We start from the raw sequence: 20,663 nt of genomic DNA, 5'->3' as shown, positions 1-20,663 counted from the left end.
AATACTCCTGGGAGCTGGGACAGGGCTGGGCACCCCTGGAAGCCTCCAGCAGCACCCAGGGCTGGGTGCCAGCCAGCCTGCAGCACTCAGCCACCTCCAGAGGGTCACACTGGCACTGGCAGAGAGCTTCCACAGGTCCAGGATGGAACAGAATGAAAAGCAAACACCCAAAGCAAACCAGCCAGTAAAACCCTCACTAAACAAGCTGAACTGAAACCTGTGCAGGACCTGTGAAGATTTCACCAGTGGCACCTCTGCCAACACTCCCTGTGTGATTTCCACGAGTGGCTTCTGGAGCAGTTGTACACACACTCTACTCACTGGGATACTGCAGCAAGAGGAAAGTTTCCACCTTGCTTTCACAAGAAAACCCATGTGTGTTTGTGGGGATTTGATGGGAGAGCCAGCACAGATCCTCTGTAGGAGTTCCTGTGAGCATGCTTGCTCTCACATCACACTCCTGAACATACATTACCTGTGAGGAGCCAGGTGAATCTGTCCCAGTAGCCAGTTATTGATGTTTGCAAAGGAAAACGCTCACTGGGCTTTGCTCCCAGACAGAAACACCAGCCAGCAAAGACACCAATATCCAACCAAAGACACTGTTTCTGTGAGGCTGCTACAGTGATTAAAACTAGCTACTAATCATTTACAAAACACATCTGGTGAGCATTCCTTGCACACAGTTACTTTAAAACTCTAAGCATGAAGAAAACACCACAAAATTCAGTATAATTTACTCTCACACTAGTGCTTGGGATGGAACACATTCACCTTTTAAAAAAGGAAGTTATCTTTAAAAAATCACCTATTTGGTTAAAGTAGTAAATATTGAAACTAAATATCAGTTAATACCACTTGTATATCTGCCAGTAAATAATCTCTTTTGGGAACAAAGTACCCTTATTACCACAGACAGTAAAGGCAAGAATAAAGCAACCACACTCGGAAAGGCTTCCATAGAAGAATCTCTGGGAATGCCTCTTGGTGAGTGCATTTTAAAATTCCATTTAATGAAGGAGTTACCAATGGTTTGCACAGAAATAACTGCTACCAAAGGACCACTGAAATGGCAATTATCTGACACGTCCTGGAAACAGCATATAAACCAGTTCTGAGATGAGGTGTGGGAGAATGCAATATCCAATAACAGAAGGAACAACCAAGGCTGTGTGTGATATTTTCAGTAACACTCAAATATTCTTCTAGTTGATGTCTGTGACACTGTGGCCATGAAGGAGACCAATCTGCCCACTTAATTTCCTGATTACAAAACCCAAACACATCAAAAAACCCCAAAGTCACTCTGCCACCAACCCAAACACAGCCACTGTCAAGAAGAGAAACCAAAAGCCTTCAGAGGCTTTTACAGAGCTGTCAGGCAGGAACAAGGCTCAGCATCTGCACACCTGCTTCAGTGCAAGGGCTCACAGGAACAACCCCAAACCACAACAGTCCCAGCACACATTCCCTGTTCTCACTCCCAAGCTCTGGCCATTGCAGCAGTTGCTCTGATCACCCCAGCATCCGCTGTGCAAATGTGACAGGATTTTTGTTACTCATCATTAGCTCACACAGGTCAGAAAATCCATTTGCTTGGCTTTGCTTTAGACCTGAATACAGACTTTGGCTGAAAGGGCAGAAGTAGCTCTTCCAGAGCACCTCACTGAGACCAGAGCTCCAATATTCCACCAGGCACAGCATTCCTGTGATATGCTCCAACAGGACTGGAAACTGTATTCCCAGCGAGCCCCGAGGGAACTCCTACTCAGATTTTCAGCAGCAGCTGAATCCATCAGAAACACACAATGAGATCCAGCAAGACACTGGGCTCAGCAGCCACAGGACAGAGCAGAGGAGCTGGGCATGGAGGTCAGGGAACTTGGGTACCTTCAGTCAACTCCTGATTGCCAACACAAGCCTTAAAACACCACTGAGCCCCAACGTTCAGACTGCTGTTACTTATCAAACATCTGAGAAGAGCTTTTTCAAGATGCCCCCTGTGTCTAGCACCAAGCTCCAAACTGCTGGAATTTCACAAAGCACCCCTAAAGCTTAGGGGCAGGCAAGCACTGCAGGCATACCTGGTATAAACAATGGCACACGCTGCGCAGCTGGGGTGGGAACTCCGAGGAGGAATTAATGATTGCCTGAAAAAACTTGTCTGTCATTTGCAAGAGACTCCGCTGGTTCTCTTCAAGGCTTTCTGTGGGCTCCAGCCTGAAACAGACCCACACATGTATGACCAGCAAACAAACACAACACAAGCTGCACTTCCATCCTTGGTAAGAACCTCATTTGCCCTTTTTCTTATGGAAATACTTGTGATCTTTTGCACAAAAGTTTCCATCATTATTTTAAACCACATAAGTTGCAAATAAAAGGCCATGTAAAACTCAGTAATGAACAGACAGCTGTAGGTGGCATTCTCTCAGACCGTTTCACACAAACACATGCATGCACAATTCCAGCTGATAATGCAGTTATCAGTTCATGATGGTTTATCCGAAAGGAATTTTGAGGTAGACACAATTGATGGTTAAAGCATTCATTAGAAGGCCTATCTTTGGATAAGCTACTTAAGAGATGAATACTTCTGATTTTTTCTAAGAGTTAGAAATAATTTAAAGCAACAGAGCAAGAGGGCTGCAGAGACAATGAATGTGTCTGGAAAAGGGAGAGGTACAACAGTACAAAAGCATGAGAAAAATATCTGCAACAAGGAAAAAGGAATCCTATTACAGACAATGAGTGGGAATCATGTTTACAAATAAATACATTTGCTGCTCGCCCTGAATCTCAAACCTTGTTGGATCCACCTCAAAGCTGACGTGCTGCCACTCAGGGGATGTGATCACAGTCCTCAGCAAAGGTTCCAACAGCTTCTGCAAATATGTAGCACCATAGACCTGTGTGCAGGGGAAACAAGGACAGAGCCCAGATTGACACAGGAATGCTGCAAAGTTCTGGAAGCTTTCAACAGCCTGAAAACACCCGGGCTGTTTTGGCATAAGCCAGATTCCTGTAAAACTCGGGTTTGTATATTATAGTCTCACCTCTGGAACACAACCAAGATCAATTTCTACAGGTATTTTAATTAATTTTCAATTAGAGAAAAGTAGCAACTGTGCTAACCAGCAGACATTTTTTCCTTAGAGCACTGACTCTTTCACCTCTGTTTGTACACAACTTTTTAAACTGAAATGGGAGCATAAACAAGACCTCAGAATTTAGCAGGAAGAGTCCTCCAGCTGGCACTGGCCCAGAATCACTCATACAATTGAACTAGTCAGAAAGGCAAAAGTTTAGTGCCAGAGGGATACCTACTTTTTAAGGGCCTGACCATAAGTGTTCTACAAGATTCACTTCATTAAATGTTAAAACCCAAAAAGAAAACTCCCTAAACTTAATAGATGTGAGAGCTGAGACTGACTCAAACTGAGATCCAAAGGCAACTCTGTATGGCTTTTATCTAATCCCATTACTCAAGTGCTTAACCCCACAGACAAGCAGCTTTGCACTTTCATATTACTAAACTTTTCCTGCTATTGAAGAGATCTGTACCAGAGGAAAAAAAAAGAGATTATGTACCTTAAAACAGAAAGTCATTATTTTACTGGCTAAACTGTTTCCTCGGAAGAGTGTCTGCATGGAGTCTGCCAACTCAACCTCCTTTGAGAACATATTCCAGAGGAGCTGGTAGAGCAGGTGCCGGGAATCAAAGAGTGTGACCAGGACACGAGCCAGCTCATCCTTAAAGGGAGGAAGAAGAGTTAATCTGACTCTCAGGGAGCCAAGGCAAGTATGAAACCCCAGTACTATGACAAAACCACCGAGCAGTTTGCAATAAAGTTTTATGTCTGCTATGGGGTCTGGCAGGTAAATATCAAATTACACAGAAGCAATCTCTCTGCAAACGTTTCCTATGCTGCTGCTTGACTAAAAATCTGCCTCAGGATATCCAGCCTTACATGTTCATAATGGTTATCCAGACAGACAAGCAGTTACTCTGCTGTATAACAAAGCCCAACTCATCTTGCTAAAACCTAGAAGAGCAAATACAATTCTGTGTGTCTGCATCAGCACACATCACCTGTAATAAAAAACAGCCCAGATGCATTTATTATAATAACTGTATATCATTCCTAGACATTAACTAAATCTTATCACTGAGATCTGAACTCAGTAGATTCAGTACATTTTTAGGATCATACAAAGAAAGGCTAGCTATTGTCAGTGGCAGCTCTGTTCTCTCTGTACTAGACTGTTGTTGCACTTTTTTATCAAGTCTTATTATTTTAACAAAATGTAGGAAACTAAATCAACTTACCCACTGAGAACAAGGCACCACATTGGCTAAAGCCATAGCAATAGGAAGCTCCCCCTGATCACCCATCATTGTAACCAGCTCCACCAATCTCTCAAAGCGATCTGCTAGCACTGTTTCTGCCAAGGTATCAAACTCCGTCCCCTGCTGCAGGATCTTGGTGAGGACTTCCATAAAGGTGGCTCTGGTCTGGAGGTCTTTATGGTAGCCCAAGCCTGAGGGAGAGAAGCCAGCAGCAGTGAGGAGGATGCAGAGGCGGGGGCAGGCGCGGCGCAGGCGGGGCGTTGTTACCTATGGAGTGCATGAGGCCGCTGTCCACGTTGGCGTTGAGCAGGTTGGACATGGCCAGCACGGTGCAGTGCCGCAGCGACGCCAGCCGGCGCGACATGCCGCGCTTGCGCCCGCCCGCCGCCGCGCCGTCCTCCTCCGCCTCGCTGCAGTCGTTCAGCAGGTTCATGAACAGCGTGAAGTACCTGGGGACAGGCCCTCGTGGTCACACCACCCTGCCACGGGAGCCAACGCACAGCAAGCCCAGATCCTCACCCATGGGAGCCAACGCACAACAAAGCCCCCCAAACCTCACCTACAGCAGCAATCACACAACAAACCCCCCCCCCCCCAAACCTCACCCCCGCCCCAAGGAGACTCCTCATGGCAAAGCCCAAACCTTAACTGTGCTCCAACAACCTCCCTTTGTCCCAAACCTGGTGTGCCCATTCTCCCCAACACTGGTGTGCCTCTATCAACAAATGTCTTCAAAGAGAGTTTAAGTTTCATGGATAAAAATAAATAAAATACAGTATCAAATGAGCTAATCCTTGCCATGACTGAAACACACATCTGCATTAAGCAGAAACAAAGCCAAATTTTCTAATTATTTTTTAAATGAAAATGTTTCCATAAACCTACAAAGCAGAGATTTTGAAATGCGCCAGAGAAGAGGTAATTCCTCTTAGGATAATAAAATTATTTCTGCTGGAAGAAAAGCACAGTTTGTAATAAAGGTTATATAGGGCCTCTCTTCAGAGTAATTGTATAGAGAAACAGTTAAAAGTCACTATTTACTTGAGAAATAATTGAGATTTTGCTTCCATCAACTCAACCCCATCTCCTTCTTCAGGCTGGAGTGGAAGCCCAGCAAGAAGAGAGACCACTGCTTCCATACTCGCCTGGTCCAAATCTCTGAAAAATAAAATTTAACAAATATAAGTCACTTTTACTTATAGCTCTACCTGCAGATGAAAAACAATATTTTTAATAATAAAAAGATATTTTACTAAAGTTCTGTCCATTATGAAAACAGCTCTTATATTTTGTGTTACAGGTTCTAAATCAGAGAAAGTATTATAAGGAGCCAAGTAATTTAAGACTGAACATTAAATATAATTCTGCTGTTGCTTACCAAAGCTTCAGTTTCAATTTTTGTCTTTTCCTTAACATTATTACTGTTACAGCAAGCCCAATATGCCAGCTCATCCATGGATACCAAATGCTGTCAGAGGTGAAGAGTGCCCCTTACCTTGTCAAGCATTTCACATCCTCGTCTGTTGCTTGATTAGAAGTTCCCATTACCCAGTCAGTCAAATATTCCACCATTTTGTTCCTGTTACACATAAATAGATTGGTTCAGCTTTGTTGGGGTTTTTCCACCAGTCTGTATCACACATTGAATTGTTACAAGAGTTCAGTATCACCACAAACTAAGTAATACTTAAATGCAGCGCCAGGCTCATAATCATTCTGAAGACACAGACCAGGGAACTCTCCCTGTACCAGGAATACTGCTGTGACAGGGCTTTGGTTTCTTTTTTAACCACCTAACCAGAGAAAACTACACTTGCCCACAGTACTCTACCCTATAAGTTAGGTAATGCCATCCTTACCTAAATTTCATTTCTTGACAAAATGAAAGGTCATCTCTCCTTTCCATCATTACTTCTACCAACTGACAGAGTTTGGTTTTTATTTGAATGGCATGTACCAGATTTCCAAGCACACGCACGTATCTGAAGAAAAAAGCAGAAAAGATGAATTAAATACTTCATGCTACTTCACTTCCTCTGTCCCAAGTAAGCCCCTGCATCAGTAGCAAATTTCTTCTGGCCAAAATTTTCTATCAGTGTCATAGTGAACCACAATCTGCCCTTCAGCTGGTTTTTAACCACTAACTTCAATGTACAGAACAGTAACCAGGAATGCCTATGGCAATAGGGCCAAGCTATGGAATGGTCAGCTCTTTAAAACAAAACAGTCACTCTTGAGCAATGCACTTAATGCTACACAACTTCCACAATTACTGAAGCTGTCAGAACCACAAGGAGGATCAGAAAATCAGCTGCTGCTTCTCCATGGACACAAGCAGAAAAGATATAAACTAGAAGGCTCCAACTCACTTCTTAAACATAATGCCTGTGTATAGAAAGGTCAAGAGGGCTCCTTACCTAACCAGATTCAGCATCATTGTCTCAATGCTTGCTTGGCCAAGGTGTTCTGAGCTCCCTTCTGTGTGATTATCAAGCAAATTCTTCATTATAGCAATGGTTTGCTCTACAAATTGTGTGTTGGTGTCAGTTAACAAGACCTATAGGATGACAATTTCTGGTTAATTTTTTACACAAAAAACCAAAGAAAGAGTATTTGCCAAATATACTGCAACATTTCAAAAATCTCACGGACAAGGATTTTTCTAGTTACCACCAAGCCAACAGAATTCCAATACATGTCACAATTTAATATGTGGACACTGCCAGCCATAAGGATTCCAAAAGCAATCTCACAGATTCTGCACTCAAGAGTTCACTACTCAAGAATGTTAAATACAGCCTGGAATCACAACCACAATAATCAATAACATGTGCTGTGATGATCACTCTGCTCACACAGGGTGTGCACAGAACACAAACAGGGATCCATTTCAGTCACTCGGGGGAAAGACAGGACAGACACAAATGTAAATAATATCACACAACTGTGAATCACCTGTCCTTGAGAATCAAAGAACTTGCTGATGGTATTCTTCAGTTTGTTGAAGAGCATGGGATAGAGGGCTGGACTGAGCTCCAGCCCCACCAGGTCTTTGATGTTGGTGCGTATCTGCAGCCCCACCTTCTCGTGGTTGCAGACCATCAGGGTGAGCAGGCGGTCGATGAATTTGCTGACCGGGGTCTCCACGCTGCCCTCGGTGGAGACCATGGAGATCATGGAGCCCTTGCGCTCATTGAGGGGGCCCATGGGGGGGCTGTAGGTGGCCAGCCCCGCGCTGCTGCGGTGCTGCAGGCACACCCCGCCCAGGGCACACAGGAACCCCGTCATGTTGATCCACTCCTGCAGCGACTCCGTGTCCGACAGGTCGATGGAGCCGCCGCCGCTGACGTGCGACATCCGCCGCTTCACGATCGTCTTGTGCAGGCTCTCGGTCACCTGGGAGACAGAGGTCCTTTGCTACGTTAAAACTCAAATGCCTTCAAATATGTAAGCTAATGACTTGGTTTGAATTTCTAAATGCTGAACCAATGGAAAAATTCATAGTCACCTGCCCATCTTCCATTTTGGTCTTTGGATAGTTGAGGATTAGTTTTGTAGCTTGTTCCCATTTCGCATGTGTATCCTCCCAGGCCTGAAAGAAGGTAAGATATATCACGATCTAACTTCAAAACTATGTGTAGCAACAATACTTCTGAGCTTGTTTTTTTAATATGCACACAGAGCATGTGAAGTGAGAAGTTAGTTCACCTCTGTGTTGCCTGCAGTGGGGTGCTCAATGCGCCTCAATAATGCCATCACTCTCTTCTGAAGAGCTGCTCTCCCTGCAAAGGGCACAGAAATTGAACCAAGTTTTTGAAAATCCACCTACATCAAATTTTTGATCTTTGAAAGTAATTACTGAATTAAGAGGAACATATCCCCCTAAAAATCTTCAGAAAGGTAGCTTCTCATTACATGATTGTAAAATCCTCCTGAGCTCAGTCAACCAAATTCCTTTCCCTTTCTGGCAATTCTAATAACTAAGACATTCCATGAAAAGCCAGAGCAGCATGAAATCAAGAACCTCAACCTGTTTAAAGAACTCAAACACAAGTAACAGTCTTCTGTCCAGGTACAAAGTTACTTTAACTGACTCATGAGTCTCACCTGTTGACATCATGTTGCTCACAGATGCAAACTCCATGAAAGTGTTGTAGTTTGGCAAGAAATTATGCACTGAGACCTCATCTACTCCACATCTGATGTCGGCCTCCTCACAGAGGTGACGGAAGCAGGACATGGCCACCAGGACTGCCTCGATATCTGGGCTCCACAGGAACATGTATAAGGCCACTTCCAGCTTGGTCTGGGCTTGGCGGCAGATCGGGGTTCCGCTGCATCCTGCAGTGCTCTCCTGGAAACACACAATTCCCAGTTGGGGAGCACTGCTTGTGAAAATGCAGCCCTGGCAAAACTGGTTTGAAACTCTTTTTGGTCTAGTAGGAATAAACCATCCTAAAAAGGATCAGAGCTCATAAATGCTGTCACAATGCCGTTTGAAATTGTAATCAAAAAATATCTGCCAACAGAAAAAATGTTACTTTGTAAAGTCTGAAACATCACTGTTAACCAGCACATTACATACATACATTATTTAGGATACATACGTCTTTTTCTCCTCAGAAATAAATAATTTTATTTTCAAAAATAACTCTAAAAGTAATTTAATTTCTACTTGCCCACAGGGTTTTTCTCAAGAGCTAAAATTAACTATCCACGTGTATTACTTACTATGGAAGAATTCCCCTTTGCTTTCCTCAGGGTAGCCCCTGGTGCACAGCGCATCATTTCCTCATGGTCAAGAGACATTTGACTAGTTCCACTTCCAGAGACATCATAAAGGAAAAGGAAGTGGCAGGAACTCCTATCTGATTGCTATAAAGAGAGTAGAGGAAAAGAATATATTAATTGATACTTTAAAAGAGCAAAAAGCATAGATCTGAGGAAGGTAAAAAGCTCTTGGACATTTACACAGTACTTTTTTCATTGCTGCTCTCAGGGTGTTATCAAGTTCCTTGTGTTAATGGTATCCTAGACTGATATTTCCCCATAAGAAATACATTACTTGATACTTTAAGAATATCGAAAGAAGCAAGTCAGAATTCTGAGACTCAGAAGAACCTGAGATCCAAATCTATAAGCATGTGTATTTTACCATTAACTACCTTCCCTTTCTCTCACCTTGGGGACTATTTCCCTGTATTAGGCAAAGAGGCACAAGGCACATGTTTCTGTGAAACATTCCTTTTCCAGGCAAGTACAGCAACCTGTGCAGCTAAAGGGGGAAAAAAATCCCAAACCTAACTTTGGTTACCAATTCTAACCAAGGTGCTTCACAAAACAGAGAGGAAATCAGAGAAAAGAACAAGTAGGAGTAGCTACTAAATCTCTTCCAATCAAAAATAACCTGGTAAATAAAGGCAGTGACACAACAGAGAACAATTCATGTTAATGATCCTAACAGGGAGATGACAATGCTCACTTACTTTGTTTTTTAGCAGAAATTTATTCCTACAGATGAGAATCTCTCGCAGCCACTTGAGGATTTCTGTACTGCTGAGCATCTGATGACTTGTAAGCTTCTTGCAGATATAAAAAAGCATTTGTGAACTGCAGCAAAACGAAATTCAGCATCAGCCTTCTGATGGAACACCAAATCGTCTGAAGGTATTACACTACGTTTCACATAGAAATAGGCACTTAGCATGAACACCCTGTGCAAACACTACCCTGGGCTTCCAGCAGTACAACAGAGAGGTGAGAGTGTGCATGGACAGGCCAAGCTCCCCTGGGACCCTTCCCAGCGCCCGCGGCCTGGAGCAGCTGAAGCCCCGCGGGCAGCCCGGCCTGGAGCTCCAGCTCTGCCCGGGACAGAGACAGCACAGACAGGGCAGCACGAGTTACCTACACTGCTCTGACAACGTGTCAACTCTGCTCTGGAAGGAACACATCTAGGGATGTTCCTTCTTCATATCCCGCCAGGCCTCACACTCTCTGTTAAAACTGCCAAAGGGTTAAATTAGTGTCAAGTGTGACGGGTTCCCCCCCCGCCCCCGAAGAGACCATGAACTCCCTGTTGTTGCAAAGCTTTCCCAAAATACTCACAGCTATTTCAAAAGAGAAGACAAATCAAAACAGCTATTTCTCTCATTTATATAAGTTAATTTGCATACCTGATCTCCCAGAATGTTTCTATAGGAGCATCAGGATTCCACAAGTCAATGCTGTCCAACTGGTGCAGAACCAGCAAGGCCTAAAGCCAAAGAGATTTTCACTTAAAGACAGAACTTTACAGAGTACCTGAGCACAGGCAGAGAAACAGTTGCAGTCATATTCATTAACTGCTTTAAGAACAACAAAAGATATAAAAAGCATTTTCCATAGAAGAGCAAGAGTTCATTGTTACTCAGTGTCAACAGCATTTCTACCTAGTCTTCACTTCACGCTCATACTGCAGACCCAGAGGTTTCCCCTGCTATTTCTGTCCAAAGCCATGCTGTGCACACGCACACGGACAGACAGACAGACAGTTTTTGCAGGAGGCTGTGGCAGCAGCCCCGGGCTGTGCCCCTCACCTCCATGGCCTCCTGGGCGATGTCGGGCATGCTGGACTGCGGCACCAGCTGCACCAGCCCCGTGATCAGCTCGGCCGTGCTGCCCTGCGAGTCGGGGCCCTGCTTCCTGGGGTTCTGCATGGAAACACAAAACACATGCTCAGCTGCAAAGCCTTCCCCTGCTTGACCACACTTCTGACAGCTCCTGCAGCACTCCTGCTGCTCAACTAGGGGGATTTTGGGATCTTTCAGAGAATCTGTCATTTTATTTTTAATCCACGCCTTGCATATCATGTCTCTGACAGAACTGGAATATTTTTATATTAAACCATCACAGGCCTGAGAAAATGGAAGATCTAAGACAGTTCTCATTGAAATGATGACTAATTTCCAACCTCCTTATTTCAATTTTCTTCTATTCCCCTCTGCTTCCCCCACCTTCCCCTTCAGAGTCACAGAACTTCATGCTCCCCCTCATTGTGTTACTTTGATTCTGTAAAGTCTCTTACAGTTTTTTTTCCTTTAAACCCACAGGAGCATCATAACCAGAGAAAAAGATGAGTAGAAAGTGTCCTAGATGGTCAGGTGACCATTAATTTTTACTAATTTAGTAGCTTCAAAAGTAAATTCCACTACGACTGAACAGTACCACAGTAGGATTTACTTACACACAGCAAAAGCTTTGGATCTGCATGGATCAGTTTCACCAAGGACAACAGCAGGAACTTGTAGCTTCTGGTTTCCAAATCAGTAGGTTTTTCTTTAAATTTAAGGCTTGTCATTTTCTCCTTAAATGTAAGGCTCTGATAGAAAGAAAAAAAAAATCACAGTCTTCATCAGGAAAGTAGTCAAACATAACAGTTATAATTAAACACCTTATGAAATGCATTGCTTTTATCATCTATAATTCAAGAAGAAGTTTAAAAGTATACAAAACTCAAGTATAGTCACACAGCCTTCTAGTTCAAGATCCCCTCTCTCACAGGCAACCACTACTGTATCTTTAAAGTTCCTTAACAATTTTTTCAGTAAGCTGCATGTGGACATAAGAAAATTTTTTGCTAAAGATACATACTGTGGCAAAAGAAAAGTGGAAAAAGGACCAAAAAGAATTACTGGTTATTTCTCTGGTCTGAGACAGAAATAAAAATAAATGTTTCTGACTTGTTCTGAGTACATGAGAGGGAATTTTTTCCAAAGGCAGAGTAATGTCTTTATTTTCTGCTACAGCCCCAGGCCAGATGCTTGCATGTTCACCTCAACAACCTCTGGAAAATGAACCTTTCAGTTCTAAAAGGCACACAGGGCATCGCTTAAATATAAAAAATAATCTGCCTCCAGCTGAAAAACCAGTGAACTATTTGTAAGTTTTGAACAAAAGAAGAAAGCCTAGGTTGAAATCACCTTCAAGGTAACTGATGAGCTATGACATGGTATGATTAACTTCTACAAGGAATTAGGTCTTCATGTTATTTCAATAATTAGTTATTGTGCAAATATATGGAATAAAACCTACCACATAAAGCATCTGATCAAGAAATTGATAGCACGGTGATAGAGGCAGCTAACTCTGTGCTAAGCCTTGGTTTGCCACAGCTCAGGGATTTCTAGGAGAGGCACGTGGCGAAAGGAGATGTGTTTCTGTGAAAGCACTTATTGCCTCCACCCAATCCAAACTAAAGAGTGTCAGTGAGAAAGCCAGGCCAGGCTCTGTGCAATGCACAGAGGGACCAACAGCAGCGGGACGCTGACAGACAGCACCGGACAAGGACAGACGTGGAGGAGTTCAGCACCAGTGAGTTCAGGCTGGAAATCAGGAACCAGTTCTAAACCAGAGCAGGGGCACGGGGGAAGAGCATCGTGCTGGGCACAGAACCAACAGTGCCTTCCTGGGGAAGGAGCTCCACTGGCGCTGCCCGGGGGCTGGCGGGCTCTGCGGGTAACTATGCACAGAAAAGTCAGCGCAAGGAAGGGCTTTTCTGCGGTAGTTACGGGTCATACTTACAGCAGCAGAGGCCCAGGGCCATGCAAAGCAGGGGCTGGCGGGCGTCTGAGCACGTGGGCAACAGCAGCCAGGCAGAGGGAAAGTGAGAAGCAGAAGACAAAGCACCACCAGTCAGAGCAGGGGTATTGTCAGGGCAACTATTCTCCAACAGATGAATACACACAGGTGAAAAGCAAGTTAAACATGGAGTAGCTTTCAACCAAAAGCATTGTGCTCATTTGCTCTCCTTTGAGAAGCCCAACAGGAATATTTTTATGTCTCATTTTAGGCTCTCTAAACCAACCTACCAAGACCACTTGCCATAGCAGAAGTCCTCAAGGAATGTTCAGAGGAGAATGCAGGAACACAACTGTGTGTGGACTTGCTGAAGAATTTGGATGAACTACGAATTTGAATTTACTCAAGACTTTCTCCAAGACAGCCAAGAATATTGACTTCATTTCATAATGGTTGAAAAATCTTTTACTTTGTTGCTGTCACCAAGACCAAACAGTCAATTTGCTCAACATAAAGCAAGACAAATGAACATGCCAATCATGGTAAAAGTATCATCGTTTTCAGTGATTATCTTCACATACAGAATGCTTTGGTTTTTCACATTAAGCAAGGATGGACACGTTAGCTGGGTATCCACAGAGCCAGAAAGCTTAAAATGGACAGTTAGCCACAGAGGACAGTTAGAGGACAAATACTTGTACGTAGCCAGTTTAAAAGCAGCAGGAAAACTGAGAGACACTGAGTTAGGAACAGCCAATCCCCCAACACCGCAGGGCTACGGAGCACGTGCGGCTCCCTGCTGCTCCGTTCTTCCCCCCCTCTGGTGTCCAGCACAAAGTGCTGCAGAGGAGGGCAGGGCTGGGTGCCCGGGCTTACCGGGGTCATGCGGATGGCGGGGTGCGCCCCGCAGCCCTGCATGGCGCGGTGCAGCGTGTCGCTGAACATGCTGCGCAGCTCCACGGCGTGGCAGTACACGGCGTCGATCCGCGGCCACCAGTCCAGCGCCGACTGCAAGGCAAGGGCAGCGCTGACCCCGAGCCACGGCTCTGGGGCCACCGAGCCTGAGTGTGCCCGACCCTCACCCCAAATTCTCTGCATGCTGTTACCAGTATGCCCAGCATCATCCTGCTTGCCCGTTATCAAACTTGTAACCTTTCAACAGGCTGCAACTGAAGCAACGATTCTGACCTAGCTGCTCACTAGCTGCTCTGACTCCTGAACAGGCACCAAACCCAAGATCTTCTGTGTCACTCTGTTCTTCTAAGCCTTCTGATGTTTATATTCTCGTAATGAACTTTCTCACGCACTTTATGTAAATAATTAATTGTTTTTGCATTCTTTTCTAGAAGAAAAAAAATTTAATAGACTGTTAGTTTATCCAGTGTCATTAGAGAGGTGGCACTGTAATCCTCCAATCCACTGTCACTTTTGGAAATCTATAAATGTTGGAGTCAGAAATTAAAGCTCTCTCTTTTTCACCCTGGGGATTCCAGTGTCTGTGTCATTTTATTTTGTCTCCTAAAGCGACACTTCTGCACTCACAAGATTTGGTCTGCTATCCAAATGGTATTTACTAAGTAGATACTGATCTGAACAGAAGCCCCAGACACTGGGCTGATGAAATACTGCCAGAACTTACGTTTGTGATGATTCGGTGGAGTGAATTTACCAGCACATAATGAAATGTTGATGGGGAATTCTGTGCCAAGCAGATCTACAATAAAAATACATAAAAGCCACTTAGGAATATCTTTGTCTTTGCCATCTTTCTTATCATCCTGAAAAACATTCTGGAGCCTTTTTATTAAATTGACAAAGCTGTCAAATCTGAACAAGAGAAGCCTAATCAGCTGTGAAAAGATTTATCAAAACATGCAGGGACTTATTACTAAGGGATATTTATACAGTTGAACTAATTTATGAGCTTCAAGCTGCTGTTAGCACAGCTTTTATAACTGACAGATTGTCAATAGTATGTAGAGAATGACTTACCATAAGCAGTGTTCTTACCTTGAAGTGCTGGTTATTGTGAGGATTTATGCGGAAGCAGGAAACCAAGCAGTCAATCATCAGGTCTACATCTGCATTCTGATTGCCTCTTGAAAAGGGTTTGCTTGGGTTAAACAGCAAATTCTATATAATTCAGAAAAATATAAATATATAAATCGGATACCGTGATTATTCTTGGCTACTTTTAATACAAAACTTTCCAATGAAAACCAGTGGTATTAACTAAGAAATTCAAAGTTAACTTCATTATTTCAAATTTCTTCACTGCAATTAGGAAACAGACATTCTTACCTTAAGATCTACTACCATGGACTGCACTAGCAGGAAAATGACAGAATTATCTTCCCAGTTGATGTACGTAGATGCTTTGCACAGTTTAACACAAGCAATAGCAGCACTTTCAGTCAGCTGCCTGCTCCCACTGTGTCCTGCCAGAGCCTTCCTGAGATTGTCCAGGAACAGTTTCTGCAGAATTCAAAGCAGGGATAGTTATAACCAGACACTGTGATGGCAAAAACCAACTGGATGCAGCACCCTGGAGAAATCCTGTCATTATTAAAGACATTCCCTTTGACAGAGCTGGGGCAATCAGAATGGCACAAGAGGTGGTTGTTCACTCTCAGCCCTAATGCTGCAGCCACATCAAACCCAGCAGGTGCTGCAGGTGCTGTACCTGTGGGGCTTACAGCCCCCTGCAGACCCCAGAACCTCAGCACAGCCATTTGCTGCGGGTGGAGGCAGAGGAGATCACAGCACAGAGATTCAAATCTCCAAGGAAATGGAAAGTTCTGAAATAACATTGTTTGGGACATACTATCTGTATGAATTACTGACAGTAAAAGAATGTATGTAAGGTGAGAACTTAAAAAGAGTGCATAAATTTACATATGGAATTGGAATGTGCTCTTGAAGGAGGAAAGACAAAATTAAACACCCCCGAAATACAGAATCAGCAAAACCAAGCCGACTCTAAAAAACAGAGCCAGAATACAGCTGCTTCTCTTACCTTGTTCATTTTAGTTTCCTCTACCACATCCTTTGCTATATCTTGGATTATCTCTGGACACAGGACCAGGAGGATGATCTGCAGTGGCCACACTGCAGCTTTACGTTTTGTGCTTTCAGCAAAGCCATCCACTAAATCAAACAACTTCTCAGCACAATCTGCATAAAACATAAGCCCAAGTCCAATACTAGTTTTAACTATGAAGAGATAAAGAACAGGTATAAAAGAGCAGAGGGATAGTTCCACCTACACAGAAGGAAAGTTCTGGTCTGCACAATACTGACATGCTACTGGGGATCAAATGGTCTCAACCCAGTTAAAGACATGGTTTACCTGAAAATATAAATTCTCCTCTCTTTTTCACTAGAGACAAGTAAAGGTGATGTTCTCTAAGTTTTTACCCTGTATCAAGATGAAAAATATAAATTTAAAGAGTCTCCATCTTTTGGGGTTTATTTCTTTGTGTTGTGAAGCACAAAATCAATCTCTTTTAAGAGGGGAGTCAGGAAAGAAAACAGACAGGAACATACTCTTGCCTGCCCTGACAAAGGCTGACAGAAATTTGTTTATTTGCAGGCTGCGCAAGGAGCAAAGGGGGCACAAAATGCAAGTGAATGCATTTGGTGGTATCTGAGAAACCAGCCTTGAACACTGTCATGTGTTATGCCTTACCAGCCATGTCAGTCTGGGGGGTTTGGTACAGCTTTGTGAATTCATCAGGATAGTTTTCCACCCAGTTCCAAAATGCCTGCAGATAATGGGAAACACCTTCACATTCCAGAGCTTCAACAATTTTACTGAATTGCACATTTAAACAAAGAGAGGTTTTATTCTTAATTCTAATCACTCAAAACGTCTCGCAAAACATATTTGCATCAAAGGGAGGCAGCAATTTTTATTTTATAGTAAATTACTGAATTGCAACTATTCCTAAACTAGAAGGAAGTCTATGAATAAGCAATGAAACAGAAGTACTGAACACTTACCTTCTCAAGACTGTTGATAACAGCTAACTGAGCTACTTTCTTAAGAGCTTTAAACTTGAACACAGTCTCTGAAAAGATAAAACATTTCTGCATTTAGAACAGAAACTTTTTCTAAAAACAACACAGGTTATACAAGATATTTGAAGCACAAAGCAATTTTCAAATCAATGCTTTAATAGTACTTAACTACTTTTAAATACTTCAGTAAATACATGACTGCTTGGAGTAAAACAGAGCAATAAAACCCAGATATATCAATTGCACTGTGTCATCTCTGACTAACCAGATTAAAATAGAAATATTTCGAAACACAGGCTCAGATCATACCTTGCAAGAGTCGCTTGAGTTTTGAGCAATCCACACTGATGTACTGTAAAAGTTCAATATCATGAACATCAGCATTATCTTCTGAACAAACAGTCAGTTCCTGCAATCTAAAAATACACAAAGTAAATAAACTTTTCCATCAGATCCTATCAGACAGGTATGAACACACGTGTGAGATTATACATTTTAATAGCAGGAGAATGTTCCATCATCTCAGATGAACATTTCCAGATTTAGAAATAAAAGATCTTGCACGATTGAGACTTAATACTACAGTCTTGTGCCATCCTCATACTGAAAATGGAGCTAGAAAACCAGTGATAATCTTACAAGATGCCAGTACCTTCTGTGGATTGACTGTGCCCAAGATTTGCCTAAATCCTCCTGCTATCCACACTCCTATGGCAGTAACCTTGTCATCTTTTCAAGCAAACACTGAAGTCATGGACTCCTGACACCTTTAGGCTACTGCTCCTTCAGAGCAGGTCCTGCCCCAGGTAAGATGTCAGAGCACAGCAGGGACTGATGGTACTGATGATATCACTGCAGTGAGCTACAACCATTCTTGCTGCATATTTCTCTGGCCTGAGCACACAGGATGAAGTCTAGTCACACCAGTTTAAACACAACAGCATCTTTTCACACTGCTGGCTCAGAGAATTTACTCAGCATCTCCCAGACACCAAGCCACTGATCACTACAGCATCTGTTCCCACAAACTCAGGAGTGCCACGGCTCCTTCCAAGGCCACAGATGTGTTTCAGACATGGAATGTGATTTCTAGTACTAGACACAAAAGCAGTTCTTCATGTCTTCAGCGCCAGGGAAACTTAACGGCCCTCGCTGGGAATGGGAAGGTCCCCACTGCTGAGCTTTTCATGCCAAAAATCCCCCAGCTGCTGTGCAAGGCCCAGAAATATGCCTGAACAGGAAACCCAGGTCAGGGATCAGCAGTGCTGACTGGCAGCAGGCTGACCCCTGTGGAGACCAGCAACAATTGGTCAAATATTTAACTGTTGCTGTACAAGCCATCTGCAAGGGAAAACAGGTTAGGGGAAAAGCACTCTGCTCCAGCTCAAAGGGATGCTGAGGGGGGGCTCTGGAGCAGGGGAACAAACCGTGCTACAGGCATACAAATACACACAGATCCAGCCACTGGATTCAATGATTCTCAAAAATTTCAACTGAAAAATGCTTCCAATAAAAGGAGCAAAAGAAATTGTTGCCATTTCCATAAGCAACAAAACACTATCAACCTATGGAGTAAAACCACATCCCCCATGCTAGCTGCCAAGTCTATGTTCTTGAAATAGAAGTTACTAAAGGCTCTATAACAACTATGAAAATACTTTAAACTTCAAATTACTCAATCATTTTAGACTGAATTCTAAAATACAAACATTTTCCAAATAAATATATAAATATATATGGAAAATATAAATCTTTGCTTCAATTAAATTGGCTCACTTATTGCTATGTGACCATGTAAGGCTGCCCAAGCTCCACTCCTAATAAATCAAGAATGATGTCAACTGTAACGCTGCGTGACAAGAGCTAAGCTACTTCAAGCACCTTTCAAAAAATATCAAAGTATTTCAGTAATAAAAAGCTTAGCACATCAGTCTAGTGGACAGACAAATGCTGAAGCATCAGAAGGATCTGGAACAGAGCAAAAAGAGAAAATAGATGGAAATTTGGGACCTGTCTCCCTTCTCACTTAGAAAAGCAGAAAATCCAGTTATTTTTACAGTAGATGTGCTGTGAAACTCAAATCAGTCAGAAGACAAATGAGTCTTTTCCAACAACTAACAAACAGCCCAGCTGTTTGTCTCCTTCAGGCAAAAGACAGATTTAACATAAAAGCTTCCTAGCAGGAAAACAACCATGAGGCTCCAGCAGAGTTGTGGACAATCACAAGTTTTCATTCTAAATTTGTAAGTAAATGGATACAACCATTAGCTTCAGCATTCTTTTTTTTCCAAGACACCTTGCACCCACAAGAACTTATTCAACTTCTGCTGCATTATCTTCACTCACTATTTTCATTGGTACTTTTGAAAGCAGATTAAAAAAGCAATAAATGCAGCCAACAGTAACCCAGAATGGGGTTGAAATGGGTTCATTTCATAACCTGAAACCCAAGTAAACCCTTCACTTTGCCAAGTGAAAGGTTGAGGGCATTCCACTCGAGAACTACCCGTTAAAGAGCATTTAAAGCCTTGGCTCCTCAGAACAGCCCGCAGCTGGTGGCAGACAGAGGCTGCAGGCAGCAGCAGTGCAGATGCCAGCCCTCCCCAGAGCTGCAGCAGCAGTGCAGATGCCAGCCCTCCCCAGAGCTGCAGCAGCAGTGCAGATGCCAGCCCTCCCCAGAGCTGCAGCAGCAGTGCAGATGTCAGCCCTCCCAGGGGGTTGCAGGGGTCAGTACCTGGTGGAGATGCGGCTGAAGACGGCGTTGAAGTTGTTGCAGCTGAGCGAGAAGAGCACGCCCGAGGCGGAGGTGCGCAGCTCGGCCGCGTGCTGGTTGCCCTCGCGGTAGGTGTGGATGAAGTGGCAGATCTCGGGCAGCAGCTGCTTCACCAGCATGGTCTCGTCCAGGCGCATGGTGTCCTTCGGTTGCTACGGACAAACAGCGTCCCCTGAATTCTGCTGGGGAGGCAGAGCCCGGAGCCCTGGCCCGAGCAGGATCCAACCTGCACAGACAGGCTCCTGCCCCAGCACAGCCAAACCAGCCCTCAGCTCCAGCTGAGGACACCGGGCTGGCGGATCTCAGCGAGCATCAGGCAAACATCAAACCGGGATCTGAAGCAGCACACGCCTTGCTCTGATGAACGTGCCCTGCTGCTCTGTGTGAGGATCACGACAGCACTGCCTGCCTCAGCTTCTGCTGAGGGCTAAAGGGCAAAGCTCACCCTCACCTCCCTTTGGGTAGGAGCTTGGTGGCCATATTTTGACAACGAGTATTTTATATTAAAAATGAACCAAAAAGAGGTGCTTCTCCCTTGCTCTTGCTGGGAATTGCTCTATACAAGTCAAAAATGGCTTCATTTCCCTGCAAAAGAGAAATCTAATTTTTGCCAGTTTGCACAGTGTGAGACATAAGGAAACTATTTACAGAAGAATTCAAAGTGAAACTTTGCTCTACTAAGAGCAAGTTTTAAGAGAAGGGTCAGCACTAAAGCTTTCTAAAATTCTACCAATGAGTTTTCCATAGGGAATTGGGAAGTTTCAGAGACTCCCACTTAGTTGACCTGAGTCCTGTTGCCATGAGAACTTGATGAAACATTGAGCAAGAAATCCATCTGAAGATACCACAGAACACAACACGCTTTGTATACAGCTTTGGCTCACTCTGATTTAACATATTCTGCCTCAAACTGCTCTCATTTCAAGTGACAGAGCAAGAAACATTCAGCACAATTTTAGGCTA

General features: G+C 43.6%; 1 protein-coding gene across 5 annotated transcripts in view; it reads right to left on the bottom strand.

Moving 5' to 3' along the window:
* NF1 (neurofibromin 1) overlaps positions 1-20,663 on the bottom strand; it is a 73,081-nt gene that overhangs the window by 42,746 nt on the left and 9,672 nt on the right. For 2 of the 5 annotated variants that reach the window (XM_030231862.2, XM_030231864.2), the window contains exons 4-30: positions 19,662-19,852; positions 17,237-17,343; positions 16,910-16,977; positions 16,596-16,671; positions 15,924-16,081; positions 15,209-15,382; positions 14,918-15,040; positions 14,547-14,621; positions 13,784-13,915; positions 11,574-11,708; positions 10,927-11,040; positions 10,525-10,604; positions 9,838-9,961; positions 9,083-9,226; positions 8,459-8,705; positions 8,060-8,133; positions 7,860-7,943; positions 7,307-7,747; positions 6,769-6,908; positions 6,211-6,333; positions 5,847-5,930; positions 5,393-5,509; positions 4,619-4,800; positions 4,331-4,542; positions 3,592-3,753; positions 2,806-2,909; positions 2,085-2,220 (exon numbers count right to left, since the gene is read on the bottom strand). In XM_030231862.2, the coding sequence (XP_030087722.1) occupies positions 2,085-2,220; positions 2,806-2,909; positions 3,592-3,753; positions 4,331-4,542; positions 4,619-4,800; positions 5,393-5,509; positions 5,847-5,930; positions 6,211-6,333; positions 6,769-6,908; positions 7,307-7,747; positions 7,860-7,943; positions 8,060-8,133; positions 8,459-8,705; positions 9,083-9,226; positions 9,838-9,961; positions 10,525-10,604; positions 10,927-11,040; positions 11,574-11,708; positions 13,784-13,915; positions 14,547-14,621; positions 14,918-15,040; positions 15,209-15,382; positions 15,924-16,081; positions 16,596-16,671; positions 16,910-16,977; positions 17,237-17,343; positions 19,662-19,852 (3,807 nt within the window). Of the gene's footprint in view, positions 1-2,084; positions 2,221-2,805; positions 2,910-3,591; positions 3,754-4,330; positions 4,543-4,618; positions 4,801-5,392; positions 5,510-5,846; positions 5,931-6,210; positions 6,334-6,768; positions 6,909-7,306; positions 7,748-7,859; positions 7,944-8,059; positions 8,134-8,458; positions 8,706-9,082; positions 9,227-9,837; positions 9,962-10,255; positions 10,355-10,524; positions 10,605-10,926; positions 11,041-11,573; positions 11,709-13,783; positions 13,916-14,546; positions 14,622-14,917; positions 15,041-15,208; positions 15,383-15,923; positions 16,082-16,595; positions 16,672-16,909; positions 16,978-17,236; positions 17,344-19,661; positions 19,853-20,663 lie in introns of those variants that run through there. The other 3 variants (XM_050981957.1, XR_007779172.1, XM_050981959.1) reach the window with 3 other exon arrangements.

The sequence above is a fragment of the Serinus canaria genome, chromosome 19 (genome assembly GCF_022539315.1).
Source record: "Serinus canaria isolate serCan28SL12 chromosome 19, serCan2020, whole genome shotgun sequence".
Taxonomy (NCBI): Eukaryota; Metazoa; Chordata; class Aves; order Passeriformes; family Fringillidae; genus Serinus; species Serinus canaria.
The sequence above is the reverse complement of the archived record's forward strand: the minus strand, read 5'-3'. Positions and strand labels throughout refer to the sequence as shown.